The sequence below is a fragment of the Hyperolius riggenbachi genome, chromosome 7, assembly GCF_040937935.1.
Source record: "Hyperolius riggenbachi isolate aHypRig1 chromosome 7, aHypRig1.pri, whole genome shotgun sequence".
Classification (NCBI taxonomy): Eukaryota; Metazoa; Chordata; class Amphibia; order Anura; family Hyperoliidae; genus Hyperolius; species Hyperolius riggenbachi.
Window position 1 is genome coordinate 220,505,128 of NC_090652.1, and position 24,616 is coordinate 220,529,743.

The 24,616-nt window shown below is 42.3% G+C and overlaps 1 protein-coding gene across 14 annotated transcripts in view; it reads right to left on the bottom strand.

The window, feature by feature from the left end:
• Nucleotides 1-19,638: 19,638 nt before the first annotated feature.
• PCBP3 (poly(rC) binding protein 3) overlaps nucleotides 19,639-24,616 on the bottom strand; it is a 115,862-nt gene continuing 110,884 nt past the window's right edge. For all 14 annotated transcript variants that reach the window (XM_068245271.1, XM_068245270.1, XM_068245269.1 and 11 more), the window contains one exon: nucleotides 19,639-22,519. In XM_068245271.1, coding sequence (XP_068101372.1) covers nucleotides 22,483-22,519 — 37 coding nt within the window. In that variant the 3' untranslated portion in view covers nucleotides 19,639-22,482. The remainder of the gene's footprint in view (nucleotides 22,520-24,616) is intronic.

Here is a 24,616-nt window from a genome sequence, read left to right on the forward strand (position 1 = left end):
CCCATGCCGCCGGACTGTCCCCTACCCATCAAAGTTCATTTCCGGGCCCCCATGCTGCTGGACTTCCCAGATGGCCTCCCCCTGACTGCTCTGCATGTTTGGTAGTTCAGTTGCCTTGGATATCTCACCTCTCCCGGTGGCAGCTCCATCCAGATCTCCGTCTACAGCCATGCTGTCTGCATCTTCTCTATGCCGGCGAATGTTACTTACACATAACATGGACCATATGGCGAAGACGCAGGCATCAGGGCTGAAAACAGAGATCAGACCGGAACTGCCATCAGGGCAACTACCAAACATGTGGGGCCACACAGAGTAGTCAGAGGGAGGCCACCTGGGGGGGGGGGGGGGTCCATCAGTATTGGGGCCCTGGAAGCGGACATTGATGGGGAGAAGAAGGGGCCCCAAAGTTATTTTTGCCCGGGGAGCCCCCATGTGGCTTATACCATCCCTGCTCTGCCTAACAGTGATCTTAACCTCATACTGATCACCACTCTCAATAGCCCTAAACTTAAGGCGACAGTAGTAGATCATTGTACATAAATATACAATAATATCCTGGAATAAACAAATGTAATAAAAGTGCTGCTCCTGTTTCTTATATTGTAAACGTTTTCCATTTCCGAATTTAGCCCAACACCTAAGCGTAATCCTTTCCGTGCCAAATATATGTTAACCAGGAAGGTTAACCTGAACAATTACCTGAACAAACACTAACCTCCAGAAATGTATCAACCCTAAACTAAACTGATACTATGTCTAGCCCTAACCAAAAGGCCTACACCATCTCTAAACTGACCCCTGCCCTAACATAAAAACCAAACAGTACCCCTCCGCAGCCCTGACCTTTGCAGACCAAACCCCCAAATGCATCTTTATTTTCTGACCATTGCAGAGGTGGAGAGTCCTGATCATTACTCCAGGTAGAGCTCTGCACCTCTGCACCCAGATGAACAGTGGCCTATAAAGCTGCTTTGCCCCAAAAATAATAGTGATTTAATAAAGAAATTGTGACTTTTCATCTTATATGTAGTAGATCATGTTTGTATTCAGTCTGTAACAGGGGCGTTACCACAGGGGAGGAGCCCCTGTGACTGCAGAGGAGATGTAAGGGGGCCCCAACTACCACTTCACTCCCTAAGATATAGGAGTCCATGCTTCAGATCAGGTGTTTTTGTGGCTACACTTGTTATGGATGTAAAGAATAGGATGTCCACAACTGTTTTTTGACCCTTACAAGCAGGGGCGGAACTAGACATCAGGGGCCCTTGCTTTCTGCACAGGAAAACTGAGGACCAATGTTTTACCCATGCAGATAAAAACACTTAGACTTAAAGGAAATGTCAGGCAAGATCTACTTACCCGGGGCTTCCTCCAGCCCCTTGCAGCCGGCAAGTCCCTTGTCGCAGCTCTGCTTCCAGTACATACATGCACACACAGCTGTATTATTTTACTACATGATAGCACATGCTATAGGGAGGAACAATAATGACATGCTGAACGTAAGATATAGTATTCACTGTAACTTTGGCAAAACATTCAGAATGTCACTGATTGATACTGTTATTACAGGGTCTTGGACAACAAGCTCTCAATGAGGCAGCCACAGTCAGACATCAATCTTACCCATTCCACTTGTCCAGTAATCAGACACCATAAGGTCACTAGCCTGTGTGTGATATGAATCTAGGAATCTCTTCTGAGGGAAGGTCTGCAACTTTTTTTCAACTGTGACTGCTTTGTTTGTAAAGTTGTACATGAAGTCATCAGAACTCTGCTGCAGTGTGAGACAGATGTTTTTTACTAACCCTAAGGAGCAGGGACAGTGTACAAATTCCAAAGTGTGTATAAGCGTATCTGTGTGGTGGACACATGCAGTCAACATAACAATGGTAGGAGAGTAGAATACGTTTTTTTTTTCATGCCCCTAGTTGTCAGTCTCTCAAACATTTTCTCCCACAGGGCCCCCTATGGCTTCTGAGCCCCCCCGCGGAGGCATCCCTTGCAAGGTCTATTGTTACGCCCCTGCTTACAAGATGTGCTCCCAGCCTGTGAGGGTCACCAGGGGTAGGTAAGGGACAGGGTGGGAACATTGGGGGTACCTGATAAAAATCTATCCTTACAGTCCCATCAAAGTTTTTGCTGGGGGGGGGGGGGTGTTTTGTAGCCACGCCCCCTGGTCGGTAACAATGAATCACCAACCACCTTTTATCATTCTGATTCTCCTAGGCCAGGGATCTTCAGACCTTTTAGTCCAAGGGCCGGATCACTGTTTTCGAGGCTGTTGGATCTTAGATCTCTGTAGGTGGGCATAATAAATAGGGGATTATAGCTGCATTATTGATTGGGGGGCAGTGTGTGGTTGATTAACCATCTTTATAAGTACATTTTTCTTTAAAAATGTTTTCATTATCTTTTAAGTGAAAGCATTTATTTTAATTGGTATGAAAAAGGCATGGATGAATTCCCAGGGTACAGTAAAATATATAGTATAGCGTTTTGAGTGGTATCATAACCTTTCTTCAGTGGTTTGGCCGCGGTGTGAGTTATATGATTACAGTTGTCAGTGGAGACGTAATACACACAGTATACCAGTTATGGGCAGGATGAGGTTATGATTCATACACTGTGGATTTAGCAGTGTGTAACGGTCAGTGGGCAGAGGGAAATGTTCCACAAAGTGGTTATAACAAGGATTAGGGTGTAGCAAAGAAAGCAACAGTCCGTTACAGAAGTCAGTTAGAAGCTGGCACCCCAGCTGAGTGGAAAAGCTGTATTATTCCTATGAGTAGACCCTGAATACATCAGTGGTGTCAGAAATAGCACCGTTGAACAGATTAAATTATAGCAATACACAGGGCAGACACACTGGAAATGCACATTTTCTATTCAGATCTCTAACAAAAAAAACAGGTCTGAAAAAATACTAAACTGGGAAATATATTTACTCAAATTAGGCAAATCTAGTATGATGTGAAAAACCTAAGCCTAATTAAAACAAAGTTTTCGTGAATAATGTTAAAGTGTAACTCTCCACCTTTATATAAACACATGTGACTTTATTGGAGAAAAGAATACAATAATCATTTTTGCTAGTTATTGGTTGGTTGATGTGTGTGTTTGTGCGCATGCGTGTGTATGTTGCAAAGCACAGCTACACGTATGCACAAAAATCCCATCATTTTTGTCCCAAAGAGTGTATAAAAAGGTGGCCCTGCTACCTTGTATGTCCTAATACAGAGATCTATGCACTAAGGCCTAGTGCCTCTCCAGCCTACCCTTGCAGTACTAAACAACAGTGTGGTTGTCTACCTAAAAAAGCTTATAAGCAGACTGGAAGTTTTGTATGGCAAGGAGCAGGAAAATGGCAGTTTATGGCTGTGATCTTGGAAGCCCCCACCCACGAGTAGCAGACTCCTCACTCCAAGGCACCAGAATACTGACCTCCTGTCTACCTCCAGATACCTGTGTAGACATGAAGTTATGCGACTTTGATCAGAGCTCTGTATCTGCACAGTTTAGGTAGGAGGCTGAAGGCAGTGGATCTCTTGCCTTAGATGTCCCAATACATAGATCTGAGAACCGAGGCCTAGTGCCCCTCCAGTCCGCACTGGCATCACTAAATAATAATGTCATCTCCTGTCTACCTAAAGAAGTCAATGAGCAGACTGGAGATGGGGTTGCAGATGGCAAGTGGCAGGAAAATGGCAATATATGGCTGTGATTTTGTATGTCCCCTCAATAAGTAGCAGACTCCTCACCCCAAGAAATCAGAATACCAACCTCCTGCCTAGCCTACCTGAAGATTTCTCAAGAGACATGTGGTTGTTGTTGTTGTGAAGCCACTGTGACCAGAGCTCTGTATCTGCACAGTTTATGTAGTAGGAGGCTGAAGCAGAGTCGGCTCATTCACAAGGCAAACCTAGGCAGTTGCCAAGGGCCTGGAGAGAGTTTAGGGGCTTGGTGGATGCTAGCCCCCACCAAACCTTACTAACAAAAGCCAAGTGACCATCAGCAGTGCGCAAAAACTTCTATCTTGCCTAGGACCCCATTTCATCTTAAAGCGAACCCCAACTCAGAACTTCCTCTCTGCTCTAAACGTTAAACAACAGCATAATAGCCTTTAAATAGAAAAAAACTTTCTTTTTTACAGCTGACACAAATCCTAAAATGAATCTGCACAGCTTCTACTTCCTGATTCATGGAAGCAGACATATTGTTTACAGCCTGTGCTTTCAAATGGGCTTATCTGCTTATCTGCCATAGGCAGTCATGTGGCACAGGGGGGAGATCAAATTACAACTAGTGATTAGACAAAAATGATAGGGAATTCCACAGGCTAAACTCTTTAAAATACAGGCAGGGTGCATTGCTGTTATGTTTTCCTTGTGTCCTGTGCAAGAGTTCAGGTCCACTTTAATCCATTTCTGGGCTGAAGGCAGTGGATCCGCAGCCTGTCACCTGCTTCCATGAACTGGCCAGCTGGCTATGCTTGGTGGCCATTCATTGTGGCCAGGAAATCCCCCAAATGATGACACAGGTGGTACTACTAAATGCTGCAGCTGAAAGGCACTCGTGACCAGCAGCTGGGAGGCTAAACTGCCCAACAAGCATGCTGTTCAGTCGTCCATGGAAAAGGGGCCTTCATTTTAAAAAAAGAATATAAAATATCAGGCTATCATGTGTAAAGCTCGGTCCACACTGGGCCCGGCTGGCAAACAGCCATCCTGAGTGGACAGTGCAAGTTTTGCTACAGTATTCTTTGAGATCATTGTAGAATATGTAGTGGATGTGTTTCCACCATAGGCTTCTATGGGAAATGCATCGGATTATCCAGACATTGACAAGTCTGTTTATTTATCAGTTGCCATTCCATAAAATGTTCCACAAATTTTGGCTCCAGTGTGATCCAAGCTTAATAGAAGTCTAAGACTCCTTTTACACTTAGAGCGATCCCTAACGATCACAACGCACTGCTCCTGATGAGTCACACCATGGGCTCGATTCACAAAGCGGTGCTAACCCAGTTAGAGACTTTAGGGGCCTGATTCACAACTGGGTTAGCACGTTTTGTGAATCGAGCCCTAGGCATGATAACCATTGCACCACGCTGGTGAAAAGCCAGTTTAGGGGTGATAAGTTTAGGCGTGATAAGTTTAGGCGTAATAAGTTTAGTTGTGATAAGTTTAGAGAAGTTTAGATCGCGCGCAAAGTCCCGCATGCAAAGCAGCGCCATTAAACACTATGCGAAGTGCATCAGACTTTGCTAGCGCAAAACTTTTGATCAGCTGTGCACTGCGGTGCTAACCCAGTTGGTGCTTAAACTTATCACGCCTAAACTTATCACACCTAAACTTATCATGCCTAAACTGTGTTTAGGCGTGATAAAGGGGTTTTCACCAGCGTGCTAACTGCTAACTGTTAGCAGTGACACACACTGACTGTGCAGGAGCTCCCGGACACAGAGAGAGAGTGAGTCACAATCCTCATTTGTTACATTGTGTTTACTTAAATGTATCTATTTAAACTTCCGCTGCTGCAGCTTTTCTCTCCACGGAACTTTAAAGCTCTGTGTGTAACCCTTCCAATGCTAGTCTAGTAAAAAAAAAAAATGCTGGTTGCATATAATATGCTGTAAATAATGTTTTAGAGCAAAGTTGAAATGCAGGGTTATATTCCGCTTTAAGGCGATTAATGTTTTAGTGTACTTATACTTAAAGAGAATCTGTATTGTTAAAATCGCACAAAAGTAAACATACCAGTGCGTCAGGGGACATCTCCTATTACCCTTTGTCACAATTTCGCCGCTCCTCGCCGCATTAAAAGTGGTTAAAAACAGTTTTTAAAAGTTTGTTTATAAACAAACAAAATGGCCACCAAAACAGGAAGTAGATTGATGTACAGTATGTCCACACATAGAAAATACATCCATACACAAGCAGGCTGTATACAGCCATCCTTTTGAATCTCAAGAGATCATTTGTGTGTTTCTTTCCCCCTGCAGCTATCTTCCACTGAAGTGTCAAGCTATTTCTTCCTGCAGAGTGCAGACAGCTGTGCCTGTATGTAATTCCTCATTATGTGAAAGCCCAGCCAGCTCAGAGGAGGATTTATCCAGCTTGTAAAAGATAATAGAACAGAGAGAAGCTGCACTAATCTAAATATCACACAGGCAGTGTGCAGAGAGGGGCCTGGATGGGGGAGTTCATAGCAGAACCACAACACTGAAGAACTTGGCAGCCTTCCAGACACAGGCCTGACAAGTCTGACAAGAGAGAGATAAGTTGATTTATTACAGAGATGGTGATAGTAGAACGTGCTGCAGTAAGCCAGAACACATTAGAATAGCTTTTGGAACTTGTAGGATGATAAAAAACAGGATGCAATTTTTGTTACGGAGTCTCTTTAAGGGTGTTTAGAATAATTTAAAATGAAGGACTTATATGCCCTAAAATACAAGCTGATCTGACACACTATCGCTCAAAAAGTTTAGATCAACCCAATTTTTCCAGTTTTTAATTGAAATTCAAGCAGTTCATGTCCAATGAATAGCTTGAAATGATAAGCGGTGAACTGCCAGAGGATTAAAAAAAGAAGTTATCTAGAAAATAATGTATATTTTAAATTATAAAACAAATGGGTCAACGACTTACAGCTGCAGCAATAGAGGATAAAGAAGCCTTGAAAATTGTTGCTACCAAGAGTACTAACTATTCCTGATTACTCACCGCCCCCCTCCGCACGGTAAGGGGGGGGGGTGCAACACCGGGGTATGGCCCCCCCTAGTAATCACTGAGCCCCCCCCCCCCCCGCTCTGTTTCCAGGCTCCAGTAGCATACATTGAACAGGACAGAGTCTGCAAAAAACTCTCCATGTCAGCCTGAGTCTATGTAGGTGTTACATACAGTAACCAAGAATCTGATCTATTTCCATGAATATCTAACAATCCAAGTAATTAGTATGTTTGGGTGATGCTTATATTTGCAAAACAAATCTCTCTACCACCTTCTGATTGTATGTTCTAACATTGTCAGTCAACAGGAATAGAGTCTGAAGAAGGCTTACAAGCTGAAAGATTACTGTTTTTCTTTTAAATTAGCCAATGAACTAGAGTTTGTATTTTACGTAATGATTAGCTACTAAGATAATTAATTACACACACAGTGTCTTTCTTCTTTCTGCTTCTTCCTCCTCCCCCCGCTTGTGAAGTCATGAGACACGGGCTAGGGGCTGGAATGATTTGTCTGTGATCTGTCCACACAGGAGCAGCTTGCTAGCAAGTAAGAATTAAAGTATGTCAGTAAACTAGCCAAGTACATCTGTAGGTAACTTTTTTAACAGCATCACCATTTGGACAATCTGCTCTGCTCAAGAGCCTCTGACTTCTGTTTGTGAAGTTTACATGTGGTTAATATCCTTGCTGAATTTTTTAGCCTTCATTTTATCACCTGAGTTAGGCAAAATATATCTAAAGCTCGCCATATAAACATCAATTTTGATCACCCAAATGCGCCCCAACAGCCAGGCATTGTGCCCCCTTTGTGCCCCCCCCCCCCAAAAAAAATCCATAAAACACAAAATGTGAAGTGAAGCTGGAGCTGCTACTGCCCCTCCGTCGGCATAAAAGTAGTGTTGGTAGTAGTAGTAGTGATACCCTGTGTTACTGTACCCACATGAGTATTATTTGAACAGTATTGTACTGCAGAAAGTAGTGTGCTGCTATAATAATGACAAACAAAAGTTTTCTTTCTTAAAACAGAAAGAATTTGCTATAATTCAGGTTGGAGTGAGCTGGAGATGTCTCCCAGTGCATCACTGCTGAGTATATGAAAATTAACCATTGTTACCCTTAGAAGCTAAACACACCTCCAGAACTGCTGGAATGCAATGATGTGTCAGCTCGTTAATTTGTAAAGAGCCTATAATAATGGCAAGGAAAAGTAAGTCACTTAAAAGTGTAAGTCTTTCCTACAAAGAAAATGCAAAGAAAGTCAGTGTCATTAAAGTGAACCTAAATTTACAGGGAAAAAAAAACGAGTTTAACTTACCTGGGGTTTTCACCAGCTCCCTGCAGCCGCCCTATGGCCATGCTTTCACTAAAGTGTTTCTCCAGTCTTCTGACCGGCCGACTGGTGAGTTGACAACCACTGTGCATGCACAGCCGTGGCTGCGCGTGTCCTCGATCTCATTCCCATGGGAGCGTGATCAGGAAGCACACCGACCAGGGCAACAAGTGACAGAGGGTCACTACGGGGGACCGCAGAATCGGTTTGTCACGCCGCGGTCACAGAGCGGCTGCAGGGGGCTGGTAGGGCCCCAGGTAAGTAAATTTGTTTTTTCCATTCAGTGTAGGTTCACTTTAAGTAGAAAAATGGTGGAAAATCTGGCAAGGAATTTGTGGAACAGCACTCTGCCCAGAGATTCTATATGCTTTCCAGCTAGACTGTGGCTATAAAGTGTAGAAAAATGGAGAAACCTGCACAGAATTAGCTTCAACGATTAGAATACTGTTTTGGGAGATGACTAGAAGCTATTAGGCATCAAAGGTATAGACAAAAAGACCACCAAGAAATGTTTGCAGTTAAAACTAGATCAGACTCTCACATACATGAATGCACAGCGACCCCTGGTGGACTATGGATAAATTAGCAATGTATAATAACAAAACTAAGGCAATCCAATAGCAATGATGTGAGGATAATTATAAACAATAGCTCATGGCAATCGATAACATTTAACAATTAAATACAAACCAGATCATGAAAAATGATTTCTAGGATTTATTGCCATAGCTAAACATATGTTTGTCTTATTAAACGTGGTGGGTTGTGTTTTATCTTTGCGTTTGATATTGTATGGCGTCCTTCCCCTGCCTTGGGTCATTCAGACCCTTACTCAAAACTCCTTCTCTGCTACATGTAGCATAGACTGTAGCCTTACCCACTGTGTTGCTCTCATAAAGTTTGCACTGAGTTACTTTAGGCCCGGCTCGCAATGCTCAGTTGCGTTGTAGAACAAATCTGCATGTCAACTCACTTCCCATACAATTCTAAGGGGCTGTTCACAGTACTGCGTGGTAACTGATCGTGTTATTCTAACTCACTTCATGCAGGCTATGGCGTCAATTCACCAGAGAGGATTTACTAAGAGAAAAAAGGTAGGTAGTTTATCTCATGAGGTATTTTAACACTCTGGAGTCAATTCACCAGTGTGAGAGGACAGAGAGAAAAGTGTTGGATAGCAGGGGATAATGGAGAGATATGCATGAGGAAAGTGTGAGAAAGCAGAGAGTTAGGTAATCGGTATTAATGATTTACATGGGATACTTTTCCTCTCTGTAAGCTTGAAAGTGAAGCATTGTGGGTAGGAGGTGGAGTTTTACCACTACCTGACCAGAGTATTCCCGTCTTTTACTGCCGGATCATATCATAAATCATATCACGAGTGAGTCTGAACTTCTTCACCACCTCTGTCTCAGTAAAATTATCAAGAACTGTTCTCTCACGAAAAATACGAGGGGCAATTAAACAGACCCTCCTCCTGCGCCTTCGTCTCCTCATAATAGAAGCAAGCTCTAAGGCCTAGTGCACACCAGAGCGGTTCGGCTGCGTTTTGCGATCAGCTTGCGGCTGCGGATACGCTTGGGTAATGTATTTCAATGGGCTGGTGCACACCAGAGCGGGAGGCGTTTTGCAGAAACGCATACTCCCGGGCTGCTGCAGATTTTGGATTGCGGAGGCATTTCTGCCTCAATGTTAAGTATAGGAAAAACGCAAACCGATCTGAAAAACGGCACTTCAGAGCGGTTTGCCAGGCGTTTTTTGTTACAGTAGCTGTTCAGTAACAGCTTTACTGTAACAATACATGAAATCTACTACACCAAAAAGGCTTCACAAAACCGCAAAATGCTAGCTGAAACGCTACAGAAAAAGAAGAAAAAGCGTTTCAAAATCTGCTAGCATTTTGCGGATCTGCTAGCGGTTTTTGGTGTGCACCAGGCCTAACAGAGTAAGCCCAAAAGGCTCCATCTTCCACAGCAGCAGCTGCTGTGTGAAAACCACGATATCTCCAGGTTCATTCAGGGGATAAAGAGATGAAAAAATAACGAATGGCCACACCCCCTTTCTTCCCTGGTGAATTGTGATTTGGAGAAAAACTAACTACTAACTATCACTTATTTATCTCATACTTATCTCACATTTATCTCTTGCATTTCTCTCTGTCGATATTTTCCCCTATACTTCTGGAGAATTGCTATTTGGAGATATCACAGGAGGTAAATTTCCTCCCAGGAGATAAATAGGTTGGTAACCTCTGGTGAATTGACGCCTTTGTGTTGACGTCTATGTTCAGTCTCCATTGCAGTTCACAGTTATTATAATGCATTTTAACGCATGCGCTATGCAACTGACCACTGTGAACCTAGCCTTAGTGACATAACTATTATATATACTATGTAAAAGTGCTGCAGAAGATGTCAGTGTTGTATACAGTGTTGCAGATAATCATTCATACCCCTGGCAAATCTTGACTTAAAGTTACTTTTATTCAACCAGCAAGTAATTTTTGACGAGAAATGACATAGGTGTCTCCCAAAAGATAAAAAGATGATGTACAAGAGGAGTTATTGTGGAAAAAAATTCTCAGCTTTTATTTACATTTGAGCAAAAAGTGTCCAGTCCAAAATTATTCATACCCTTCTCAATAATCAATAGAAAAGCCTTTATTGGCTATTACAGCAATCAAATGCTTCCTTTAAAGAGACACTGAAGCGAAAAAAAAATGATGATATTATGATTTGTATGTGTAGCACAGCTAAGAAATAAAACATTAAGATCAGATACATCAGTGTAATTGTTTCCAGTACAGTTAAGCAGGGCATACACTGGCTCGATTCGCGGCCGTTTCGACAGCAGATTCGATCCTGGGATCGAATCTGCTGCCAATCGTTCGCGGTAAACGCAGCCGCCGATCCAATTTCCTCCCGAAATCGGATCGGTCCGTCGATCGCGCCGTGCGGGAAATTACCCTCGATCGCCCGCGGGTAAAGTGCGCGTCGCTAGCGGCTGATCCGATCAAGTATACATTACCTGAGGCTGGCTCCCGGGCGTCTTCTCCGCGCTGCACGGCTCTGTTCCGGCTCCATCCATCCCGGCGCTTCCTGTGTCACTGCAGTGACCAGGAAGTTCAAATAGAGGGCGCTCTATTTGAACTTCCTGGTCACGGAGTAACACAGGAAGCGCCGGGATGGAGCCGGAACAGAGCCGTGCAATGCAGAGAAGATGCCCGGGAGCCAGCATCAGGTAATGTATACGGGGGGGAGGGGGGGGGCAGGCGGCAGGAGCAGCTCAGCAGATGGTGAATCGGTTTCAGGCTGAAATCGATTCACAATCTGTTTGCAGTAAAGGCAGCCATACGATCCCTCTCTGATCAGATTCGATCAGATTCGATCAGATAGGGATCTGTCAGCTGGTCGATCTAATGGCACATCGACCAGTGTATGGCCACCTGAAGAGTTGAGAAACTCCAGTTGTTATCTCTATGCAAACAAGCCATTAAGCTCTCCGACTAAGTTAGTCGTGGAGAGGGCTGTTATCTGACTTTTATTATCTCAACTGTTCCTGGACTATTTACTTTTCCTCTGCTAGAGGAGAGGTCATTACTTCACAGACTGCTCTGAAAGACTCATTTTGAATGCTGAGTGTTGTGTATTGTGCACATATTATAGAATGATGCAATGTTAGAAAAAACACTATATACCTGAAAATAAAAATATGAGAATATTTTCTTTGCTGCTAATCTTCTAGTAATTATTCATAGTACACAACCAATTCACTATATCATATTTTTTTTTTCGCTTCAGTGTCTCTTTAATTGAAGACCAGCCTTTTTCATGTCTCCACGGGTATTTTTGCCCATTCATTTTTAGCAATGAGCTCCAAATCTTTCAGGTTGGATGGTCTTCTTGCCATCACCTGGTTTTTAGCTCCTTCCAAGATTTGCAATTGGATTTAAGTCAGGACTCTGGCTGAGCCACTCCAAAACAGTAATGTTGTTGTCTACTAACCATTTCCTCACCACTTTTGCTGTGTGTTTTGGGTCATTGTCATGCTGAAATGTCCATTGGTGGCAAAGGCCAATTTTCTCTGCAGACTACCTGATGTTGTTGAGAATCCTCATGTATTACTCTTTTTTCATGGTGCAGTTTACTGTGATTAGGTTCCCTAGTCCATTGGTTGAAAAAACAACCCCAAAGCATTAGGTCCCTACCACCATGTTTGACAGTGGGGGATGGTGTTCTTTGGGTTGAAGGCTTCTCCTTTTTTACACCAAATGAAGGAAACATCATTGTGACCAAACAATTCAATTTTTGTTTCACAGAAGACCAGAAGTCTTCTTCTTTGTCCAGATGAGCATTTGCAAAGGCCAAGCGAGCTTTTGTGTGCATTATCTGGAGAAGTGGTGACCTCCTTGTTCTGCATCAGTGGAACCCAGCAGTAAGCAGTGTCCGTTGGATTGTCTGACTTGAGACATTGCCACCAGCAGAGCCTAGATTCACCAGGATTATTATTATTCATTATTATTGTTATTATTATTGATTTATAAAGCGCCAACATATTCCGTGGCCCTGTACAAAGTAAGAAACAAACATGGGGTACATAATAATACAGACAATGGAGTACACCAAAATACAAGATACATAATTAGTGACAAAATACAAAGAATGATACAAAATATAGAATTGGTAATGACAGTGATAAAAATAACATGATGAATAAAATGTATAATGGTTACCAAGACACAAAAGGGGGAGAGAGCCTTGCCCTCGCGAGCTTACAATCTAAAGGATTGCCTTGGTGGTGATCCTTGGATTCTTTTTCACCTCTCTCATAATCCTCCTGGCCACCACAGGTGTAACTTTTGGCTTCCGACCACGTCCTCTAAGATTTTCTACAGTGCGGAACATCTTGTAATTTTTAATAATACTTTGCACTGTAGCCACTGGAAGTTGAAAACATTTATAAGTGGCCTTGTAGCCCTTTCCTGACTTGTGAGCAGTCACAATGCGCAGCCACAGGTCCTCACTGAGCTCCTTTGTCTAAGACTAGGTCCACACTAGACACAGATGCAGGACGGACACTGCAGTCCGGATCAGGGGAAGATTAGGGGAAGTACCACCGTACTGCAAACTGATGAAAGTGCATCAGTTTTGCATCAGTTTTGTATCAGTTTCCGTTCAGGTTTTTCCCTGACAGAAAACGTCTCTATCATTAGGAAGGAGTGGGAGGATTTTTTGGGCCAATCATAAAGCTCAGGCTATCCGTTTTCACATCCGTTTTTTGCCTGTGGAGCTGGAGATGCGTTTTCTCATTGCTTTCACTACCCCTGCGTGTATCCGTGGTCCTGATCCGTTGCGTGAAAATGCAGCAGGTCCGGACCTTCCGTTCAGGTTTTGAAAACGGATCCCCGCAAACGCAGACGGATCCGTTTTTTACTTGGGTGAGGCTGGCTGCTATTTTAAACATTAGTATCCAGGACTCCGTTTTTCATCAGGTTTGAAAAACGCAGCCACGGATACGTTTCCGGACCTAGTGTGGACGCAGCCTAAGGCCTGGTCCACACTAGGTCCAGAAACGTATCCGTGGCTGCGTTTTTCAAACCTGATGAAAAACGGAGTCCCGGATACTAATGTTCAAAATAGCAGCCAGCCTCACCCAAGTAAAAAACGGATCCGTCTGCGTTTGCGGGGATACGTTTTCAAAACCTGAACGGAAGGTCCGGACCTGCTGCATTTTCACGCAACGGATCAGGATCACAGATACACGCAGGGGTAGTGAAAGCAATGAGAAAACGCATCTCCAGCTCCACAGGCAAAAAACTGATGTGAAAACGGATAGCCTGAGCTTTATGATTGGCCCAAAAAAATCCTCCCACTCCTTCCTAATGATGGAGACGTTTTCTGTCAGGGAAAAACTGAACGGAAACTGATGCAAAACTGATGCAAAACTGATGCACCTTCATCAGTTTGCAGTACGGAGGTACTTCCCCTAATCTTCCCCTGATCCGGACTGCAGTGTCCGTCCTGCAACTGTGTCTAGTGTGGACCTAGCCTTAGCCATGACTGTCCACAAATCAACTGCAGAGAACTGCTGTGTTAACCTGTTGAGTTGAATAAAACAGCTGTTCCCAATTAATCAGGGTAAGTATGCTGCTTTAGAACAGCTTGGACTATTTGGAATGGTATAGAACTTTGGATTTTCCCACAGACTGTGACAGTTTGTGAAGGGTATGAATAATTTTGGACACTTTTTGCTGAAATGTAAATAAAAGCTGAGAAATGTTTTTTTTTTTCCACAATTTGTTTTCCACCATTATTATTATACACTTCTATAGATCTGACTAATTCCAAAGCGCTTCTCATTAAGGTGGCTACTAATGGTCCAATTTCTTGCAAAAAATTGTTTGTGCGATCAGAAAATTCTAATCGGATTTGTTGTAAATAATCTCAGTTGATGGACACAATCGATTATGAACTATTATAAAAACAGTCGTCCGATTGGATTTTTGTCTAACCAAAATTTGGATTTTCTTGTTGGTTGTGATAGGTAGCAAAGATTGGTTCGTGGATGGTGTAGTGTGAACGAATTATTACGATATTTCTCTTCCGATCAGAATTATCTGATCGCTCAAATGATTTTTCACTAGAAATTTGATTGTTAGTGGCCACCTTTAGGCCTCTTTCACACCAAGACATTGCATTTTAGGGGACGTTAAGGTCGCATAACGTGCCCCTAACGCAACGCATGGTGGTGTTGAAGGTGGACGTCAGATTGAGCCGTGTTATGCGGCTCTCAAAGCAGCCGCTGCAGGATAGTGATGGGAAGTCCGGATCTTTTTAAGGATTCGGATCATTCGAATCGGATCATTGAAAAGATCCGGATCTTTGAACCGAATCATTTGAATCATTTTACTAGGGAAGCAGACTGAACAGGGGTGAAATGACTAGCAGGACAGACTTTCCCTGCACTGTAAATTCTGTATGTTCCTGTTTCTTCCAGACAGACATCCACTGTGAACCGAATCTTTCATTGTAATGATCCGGATGATTTGACTCACAAAAAAGATCTGGATCAAATGAACGATTCGTTCATGATCCAGACAACACTACGAGTCCCACCACGAGTCACCACAGTGCGGTGAATATTAATTAGCCATGTGGCTAGTCACTGAGCATGTGCAAACAATCTAGCGCAGCTCTATAGGGGTATAACGTACAGCATGCTGCACTTTCATTTAACGTGCAGCGTTATACCCTAACGCAACGTGTGCACTGTGAACAGCACATTGATTTTACAGTGCTGTGAGTTGGGCTGCGTTACTGGCTGCTGTAACGTGGGACTTTAACGTCCCACTGTGAAACCAGCCTTAAAGTGAACCTGTACTGAGTAAAAATATTTAAAATAAACACATGAGGTAACTTCAAATGAACATTACATAGTTACCTTGCCATCAGTTCCTCTCAGAAGCTCACCATTTTCTTATGACAATGATCCCTTCCAGTTCTGACAACATTTTGTCAGATCTGAAATATATCAGTTATTGTCAGTAAAATATCAGTTGCTGTCAGTTATAGCTGAGAGGAAAACTGATGTACCAGGTAATGCCCATGTTTCCCTATGGCTCAAGTGGGCGATGTTACAGTTTAACTGTGTGCTGACCAGAAAGTGGTTATAGGTAATGGCCATTTTCAAAATGGAGGACGGAACATTCCCTTGATCACAGTGAACAAACAGGACGTGGGAGAGGAGAAAGACACTGAGGAGTAGATTATATGGAAGGTAAGTATGACTTGTGTATGCTTATTTTGACTTTTATTTTCAGTTCAGGTTTTCTTTAAGGGGCCCATACACCAAACGATTTTCCTGCCGATATACAGCCGATCCGATCACAGTGATCGAATCGGCAGTGAAATTGCGCCGCACACCGCTGACAGAACGATCGATTCCGACCAGTGTATGGCCACCTTTAGTCTCCGAAACAGAGGAGCTTACTCTGTAATGTCCTTAACATAATCAGACACATTGATATATATTTATATAGCTCTGACAGATTCTACAGTCCTGTACAGAGGTAATTTATTCATTCCCATCAGTATCTGTACCAGAGGAGCTTACACTCCAGTGTCTTCATCAGAGTCACTTTATCATTATCATCTGTTTATACAGCTCTGACCTACAGTAATTCTCAGTGTTGTACAGACCACTGATCCATTTCTTCCTAAGCACTACCTACATTATATATGGTTTTATTACTCCAATCCCTGGCGCTGTCTCTGACCATGTGGTGAATAGGGACAAACCCAAACAAAAATTTGCACATTAAAATATTACCACTTCATCATTTTACTTCTGGCTCTGCCGTGTTTTAGGTTTCTATGTTTCTCTCCATTACACTCCATTTATCTACCATAACTACCTCATTACATGTACATCCATGAGGCTGGTAAATGGCACCCCTAGAACTCTCTTTGCACACATCCCATGCAGCTCATCTGAAAATACACTAAGTTACCATTTTTCTGTTCAAGTGCTCAATTAGCTCAGCTTTCTCCGGAAGACTTCTTAGATTTCCTTTAGCACGATAAGCGTGTTTCAGTAAATATATTGGACCCCATGTAATATGAAATAAATGATCAGACACGGATATGAGCACAGAATATTATATATTCTTACATTTTTCCATAAATAATGAATAGCATACACATTAATAATCTCAATGAAGCAAAAAGACAACATTATCATACTTAAATGAACTAAGTTCCATTCCACAGCATAGACACCAGAAGCTAAGGGAGCCCCAATAATGAAATAAGAAACATTAAAATCAGATTGTCTGGAGCAGAAGGAAAAATAATCCTGAATATACCTGTAGAATACAAGGTAAAGTTCCATGTGTGCTGAGATCACTGAGCATGCATGCTGGTCAGTTACACACAGTGGAAAGAGCCATTCTGCAACCTGAAACAAGTCATAGGGCATAGGCACATGTCTGCTGCACCCAGAGTCACATGACTGACTTGTCTTACAGTACCTCTTTAAAGTGACCCTCATGTAATCGAATACAGTATAAACTGAGAATTCCATGATAGGGGTTCGTGTCAGTAAATGCTGCATGAAAAAAAAAAACTTTTTTATTTAAAAAAAACCTAGTAAAACAACTACTGTTGCTATGACCATCGGGAGGAAGTCCTCCAGTGTCGGGAGGAAATTCCTCCTCTTTAACCTTTCAAACGTACCTATTGGATCTTACTGCGATGGACAGATTCACTGATGAGCAGGCAAATTCAGAACCTGAGATTACTTTATTGTCAGTTTCACTTACATCTGCTCTAATCTCTGGAACCTCTAAAAACAGTTTCACTGTTGGAAACCTTTACTTTTGTAGTTTATCATCATATGTTCTTTGTGTGTTGCCAAAGTCTATTTCAAGGTCACTTTAATGTGAACAACTCTACACACATGGAGTTTGAATGGGCCTACTTCTTTACCACAAGCCCTTCCCCTAAGCAACAGCTGGGACTGAATGCCTCCTTGCGTATTGACTTATGTGGGAAGATGATGAACTGTTGTTTTTTGATGAAGAGCACTGCAGAGTAAAGTCTTCAGAATCCTCAGAGTCATGTTGAACTTATAAACTACATTCCAAACAAGTTCTGTTATGCTGGGCATACACGGCTCAACTGCTCCTTATCAATCGAGCCACTGATGGCTTGATTGATAATTTCCGACAGGTCCGATGACCCGCCGGGTCGATACCTCGCTCGATCCTCGCGGGCGGACAATAGCGGGGAATCGAGTGGAAGATAAGGAGCGCCCGCGGGGAGGAGCGGGGATCGATCCAGGCGCCGGCGGGGACGAGCAGGAATGCGCCAGGATCAAGCCAGCGGCTCGATCCGGCGCATAATCGATGCCGTGTATGCCCAGCATTATAGGTAGTCCATTGAACAATTTGGCCATGTAGCACTGATTACCCATCTCTGTACTAGAAAAGGAAGAGTTTAGCTTGTCAGATCAACAGATTCTGCCAAGAGGTATGTTGTGAACAATCTGTTCAAATTATATCGAGACAGGTAAACTCTTGCTACGTAGTTAATGGGGAATTGTTTGCAGGATAAGTCAGATTGTGACTGTGTGTGGTCAGCAATATATCCAGCTGGTTTAGGTAATGATATACATGGCTCCCTCCCCCATCAGAGCAGGATTATCCCATGGCAACCCAGGCAGATGCATGGGGCCGCCTGGCATGTGTCCAGGGACCTGGGAGTTACCTTCTGTGAGCCTCCTCCTCACTCCTTTCCTTACCAAAAAGCTAAAGTATCAAGAAAGAGGGACTAAGGTGGTACCATGCCTAGGACTCCTTTTAACCTCATTCAGTATATGTCTACCTTAAAGGACACATCCGAGGAATATGAAAAAAGATGAGATCTACTTACCTGTAGCTTCCTACAGTCCCTGGCAGCTGATCTGTCCCTCGCCGCAGCTCCGGTGGCCCGGGGTTCCTCCATTTCAGATGCTGACCTCTCCAGGTCGGCATCTACTGCGCCTGCGCGGTTGCACATGGCCACACTGATTGTGATTGCGCTCCCATAGCCTGTCGAGGTCGACACCTGCAACGGAGGGGACTCCGGGGCACCGGAGCTGCAGCGAGGAACAGATCAGCTGCCAGGGGCTGGAGGAAGCCCCAGGTAAGTAGATATCGTTTTTTTTATTCCTTGGACTTTTCCTTCAATCCTACCCTCACCCATAACATTTGTTCAGTTTACAATATGGCTTCTTCCACCGTGGTAAGTTTTTGTTGTAAATGATAGTGTACCCAGGATTCATTTTTTCCTTAATATATAAAACAGTGTAAAAGATAAAGCATTCAAATGTGATACCTTATGGCTCAAACAACATTTGTGGTGGGCTCTAGTGGCCACTGAGACCATTACTGATGATAACACATAGTGGTATTTAAAGGGTTTTTTTCAGATTATGCAAAAAGATTCAGCCGACTCCCACTTAGCAGGCTGCAGGCATGGGTCTGAACAGAAATCTAGTTATGTGAGCATTGATCTGTGGTGTCAATGAAATCTAGACTTCTCTGTGAGGGAGGGATAACATTTCATTGTGTAATGTGGAAATGTCACACATAATCTCCAAGAGTTTACAAAGACTGGAAAATATCTCCAATCTATCATTCCTTGCACAATACAAGTGGTTCCAGCACATTTAAAGAGACTCTGAAGTCTCCCTAAAATGAGGTTTTTATTTTAAAAACCTCATTAACATTATTGTCTCTCTTAAAACGCTGCAGAACCGCGGCTGAAAACCCCCTCGATCACCCCAAACTAAAGGGGGTACAAGGCCGTCGTGGATTTTGCTGCCGCCTCTATGCGTGTCAATCTCCGCCTCTCCCCCACCCCTCTCAGTGAAGGAAGACTGAGAGGGGCGGGGGAGAGGCGGCGACCTGCGCTGATTGATGCGCATAGAGGCAGAGCTGCGCTGCCTCTATGCGGAAGTTGCCTGCCATGTACCCCCGTGAGTTTGGGGTGATCGATGGGGGTTTTCAGCTGCGGTTCTGCAGCGTTTTAGGTGGGACAATAATGGTAATTAAGTTTTTAAACTAAAAACCTCATTTTAGGGAGACTTCAGAGTCTCTTTAATGGATAAAGAAATGCTAAGTGAGTCTGATGTATAAAAAGTAGGCTAAAACAAAAATAAATACTGTGGCCCATACCATGTTTCCCCGAAAATAAGACACTGTCTTATATTAATTTTTGCTCTAAAAGATGTGCTAGGGCTTATTTTCAGGGGATGTCTTACCTTTTAGGCAAACACTGGTACTTTTCTGTTACAAAATGTACATACTGCATGCCATGATGAAACACATGCAACATACACAGAGCTTGTGGTATGCAGATATTGGCTCTCACTTACAAGAAACTGATACTGCTGATCATGTGGGTAAAGGTGGCCTTCCTCTTTAGATTTACAGCAGATTCAATCATCAGATAGATTTCTGTCAGATGCCTGTCAAGTAGAATCTGACAGGAACCTATCTGATGTGTGCCACACACTAGGAACAGATTTCCAATAGATTTCAGAATGAAATCTATTGGAAATCGATCTAAATGCATTATTGGACCATTAGATCTAATGCAACTCTATGGGCCATCGATCTGCTGCCAGCAGCAGATCGACCTAGATCTTCCATCCTGTCAGATAGATGAAATCGATCGAAATCGATGGTAATTGGCCACAAATTGATAGAATGGGGAATTTGATAGAATCGATTTCTGATTGATCGATTGATTCTATTGAATCGATCGATCAATCGATGGCTAAAATTGACCAGTCTATTTCTTGCAGACAGAGAACTCTGTCAGGCTCCCCAGTGCTATGATAGGATAAGCTGTGTGTCTTGGGAAGAGGTGAAGTAGTGCTGCTGATGCTTATCACGACAGATCAGGAGGGCTGGCTCCAACAAAAACACAAATTGCCTGACACATATACAGGACTGAAGAACTCACATTATACTGCTGCTCTCCTGTATCCAGGCTTTGTATTGAGTGTGACTTCCTGGTGTCATGTGGGCTGCTAGATAGGGCTTAAATTTGGAGGATGTCTTACATTTCAAGCATTCTTGAAATTCCTGCTAGGTCTTATTCTCAGGGGATGTCTTATTTTCAGGGAAACACGGTAGCAACCAGGCAGTCACAATCATTGATTCATTTTCAAACTTTGGCAACAGAAATTATAACTGAAAACTGATTGGTTGTTATGGGCAACAAGATTTGTCTTTTTGGCACCTGGTGTTAAGGTATTGTGTGCATGGGCATTTACATTTTGTATGTGATCTGCATTTCTGAAACACATTGGATGAGTTCTAAGCCAAAGTTGTAATTTTGGATTATATTTTACGGGACACTGTTAATTTGGATTTTAGCTTTGCTTGACATGCTTTGCTATGCATTTTGTTTGTCCTGTTATCATGCTTTTGAAGTGCTTGGATTACTGTACTGAATGAGCAAATGCTATTCAAATTCAGATCAGACACAAAATATACACACCTGGCCTTAAAATGTACTAATATTATCAATACTGTCATAGGAAATTGATTTCTGAATAAACATAAATATGGGAAAACAGGCTACATGCAACATTCACTGTTTTCCTACAACTTAAACATGCCCTCTGTTCCCTTCATCCCGACAATCTCATATTAAGGGATTTTAAGGGTTTTTCAAGAATTAAAACCATTCATTAGATTCTAAACCCTCCTCCGCTGCCCAAAATTCCCAGATTCCCAAGATTTCTGAAGTCTTCATCTCAAAATATACCAGCATTGACACCTGCTGGTTGTCGAAATTAAACCCCATTCTCTTAAAACACATAAATACAATAAATAGTTTTCATTTTTTTGGAAAGTACCTTTCCTCAAAAGGCAATAATCTGATGTAGAATATAATAGCCAATCAGGAAACAACGAATGGCAAGCTAGTCATCAGAAACATAGCATTAATTTGATTGGCTGTTAAGAACGCAACATCAGCTTGAACTACGTCATTAACCTAACCTATTAACTAAGAATGTAATGTGAACATGCTAAATCTTAAAAATGTTCAAATCACAAAACACAAATCTAATTACATCCAGTATCACTTAACCATTTCATTAAAAAATAACACAGTCGATGAAACAGCAGCAGAACAATTCATAAGAGACATGGATTTTTCCAATGCACTATAAATGTGTTATTTCTCCTAGGTACATGAGATGCATAGTCCTTCATTACAATATGCTGCATGCATAGGCTGCTGTGTGATCACCAAACATAATGTGACATGAGCAGAGTTCTAATGACCAGATACAATGTGTGTGTGCTGTTCACATACAATAGATCCGATGTACTGTAGGTTTATGAGCATGTAATCAGTGTACAGTGTGTGTGTAGGGCATAACTACAGGGAAGCAGCACCTGCAACTGCAGGTGGGCCCAGAGCTGTAAGAAGGCCCCAACAACTACTACATTTCCTCTGATAAAGAGATCCATCCGTCAGATCAGGTGTTTTTGTGGCTACACTTGCTATAGTTGTGACGATTATGACGCCTGCACTTGTTTTATGACCCTTGTAAGATGGGCCACAAGGTTGTGTGGGTTACCAAGGGTAAGCAAGAGAAAGGGTGTGAACATGATCTGTAGTCATGCCCGTGTGTGTGTGTGTGTACACGTGTGGTGGTCTACATATTGTTGAATACCATGTTATATGCAATGTACAAGTACCTATGTTTCCAATTAGTCCTATAATAGAATTACATGCATTCACTCATATAGTTCCATGAGCAGCTTTGGAAAGTCCTGGTTTGAGCTTAAATTAAAGTGAAAATTCTTGAGGAGGACGGTCTGCAGTGGCCAGAGAAGGTAGACATGTGGGAGAAGTTACAGCGCGCCCATCCCAGTAACCTCAGACGTCAGCCTGGTGAAGGGAAGGAAAGCAGAGTGTGACAAGGAAAGGGAGGTTCAAAAACAAGTAAGACAAAGAGTTTTGAGATCAAGGCATGAAAGGAATGATCAAGGCATTACACAAGGAGATACCAATAAACAAGAGAGAGTGGCATAAGTAACAGAAAGCATAGGATGAAAGCAGAATAGAACAATGATAAAATAAATGTATTTGACAAGATGGGTGACATGGAAGTGATGAAGAGAAAAAAAACATAATAACATTAACACTAAATACATTCACCAGACATTTATTATGTAAAGATACAAAGCTGTAGTTCAACACCTGTGTGCCGTTAAGTAGACATAATATGTATTCTGATATTGTACAGTACATGAAAGATCTCCACAATTTGAAGACACTTTTGTAAAGACACAGCAATTAAGTGACATTTTTGGTGCTACTCCAGCCAGGTCATTATCACCGCTGGTAGAATGCTGCATCGAGGGTCACTGCTGGTAGAATGCTGCATCCAGGGCTAATGGCTAAGCACCCTATAGTGGCTTATCCTATTGGAACGGGGGTGATCTAAGACACTGTGACTACACTGGTCTCATAATCATAGTAAGGATACTGAGCAAGACGCTGGATCAACGGTATCACAGGTCTAACAAGCCTGGATAGTTGCCGGTGCCTAGTCTCCGCTGGATTGCTCACACAGCTGCAATGACTTGTAGTACAAAGGAATGAGACGCACACCACTGGCTGCAAAACTTTTGCTGTATTAAGCGGACAAATACACGTGTATTTGTCCGCTTAATACAGCAAAAGTTTTGCAGCCAGTGGTGTGCCGTCTCATTCCTTTGTCTCATAATCATAGGTTCACATTGCACTGTATCGTATCATCAGCATCCTGTCCAAGAAGCTTACAGCTTAACCACCATTCTACAGACATATTAGCACATGATGCAATGCCCAGTGTAAATGCAAGACTAATAGGAAGCAGTAAAAAAGGGGCGCATATGGCTAATGGACAAAAAGGGCGCTGCCATAGACTGCAATGCAAAATAGTGGCTATTGGGGGCCGACAGGAAAATTGGGCGCCCGAGAAATAGCGGTTTTCGTTTACAGAATAAGGTTTATTCGTTTTGACTTTGTGGTTAACTAATTTTTTCGTTTATAAATTTCACTTATAGGAGCTTTTACTTAATTTTCCATTTTTAAATTTCACTTTCAGGACTGTAACAAGTAAATTTTCGTTTACACTTATTTTATCATTTAAAATTCGTTTCCATACGTATAATGCTTAAATATCGGTTTCAACCTTATTCTATTAGAAATACATCACTTTTGGTATTAACTTTGTTTTTTACACTTATAATGCGTCGATGATAGTTTTTAGAGTTATTAACTTACTAATATATCGCTTTTAATATTACCGTTATTTAAAGATTTTTAATGTGTACGCGATTGTAAGGCTATCTATTCTATTATATATATATATATATATATATACACCTTTTTCTATTTATAATATTATTGTGTACTAGTCTGCCGGATTCTGTCCAATATGAAAGGAAGGGAGGGGTTCCTCCAATAAATGTAAAATATTTTATATTTGTCATCATGCAGCTGAAAAAAAGGCTGCTATTTATTATTATAATTTAAAAAATAGATTTTATTTCTGAAATCTTGTATTTTTAATTTGGGTCCGCTTTAACTCCACCACATATTAAGTGCGGATACGTGTGGGGTTACAAACTCTGCCATTCAGCTGCGCTACATTGCAGCCAAAGGGCTCTCAGTGGCCAGCAGACAGTAGGCTTAACTGCCCAACAAGTGCACAATATAGCCTCCTCTGTGAAAGATGCCTAACACTAAGTATATCCTTATCACATTGACCCTTTTAATGAGTTTTTATTCTAACCTAACCTTAACTAGCATATATGCAGAGCCTAATCATCCTGAAGGCAATGTAGGCAGGTGTTTAGAACTTGGTGGGTGTCCAGGAGATGGACTAGCTCTTTTACTTCAGTAAAATAGATGTAACAGGTCCAATAAGTGTAAAATGTATCACACACTGTTAAAAAGAAAGGTAGAAGTAGACTTACCTCCCAACTGATGATCCAA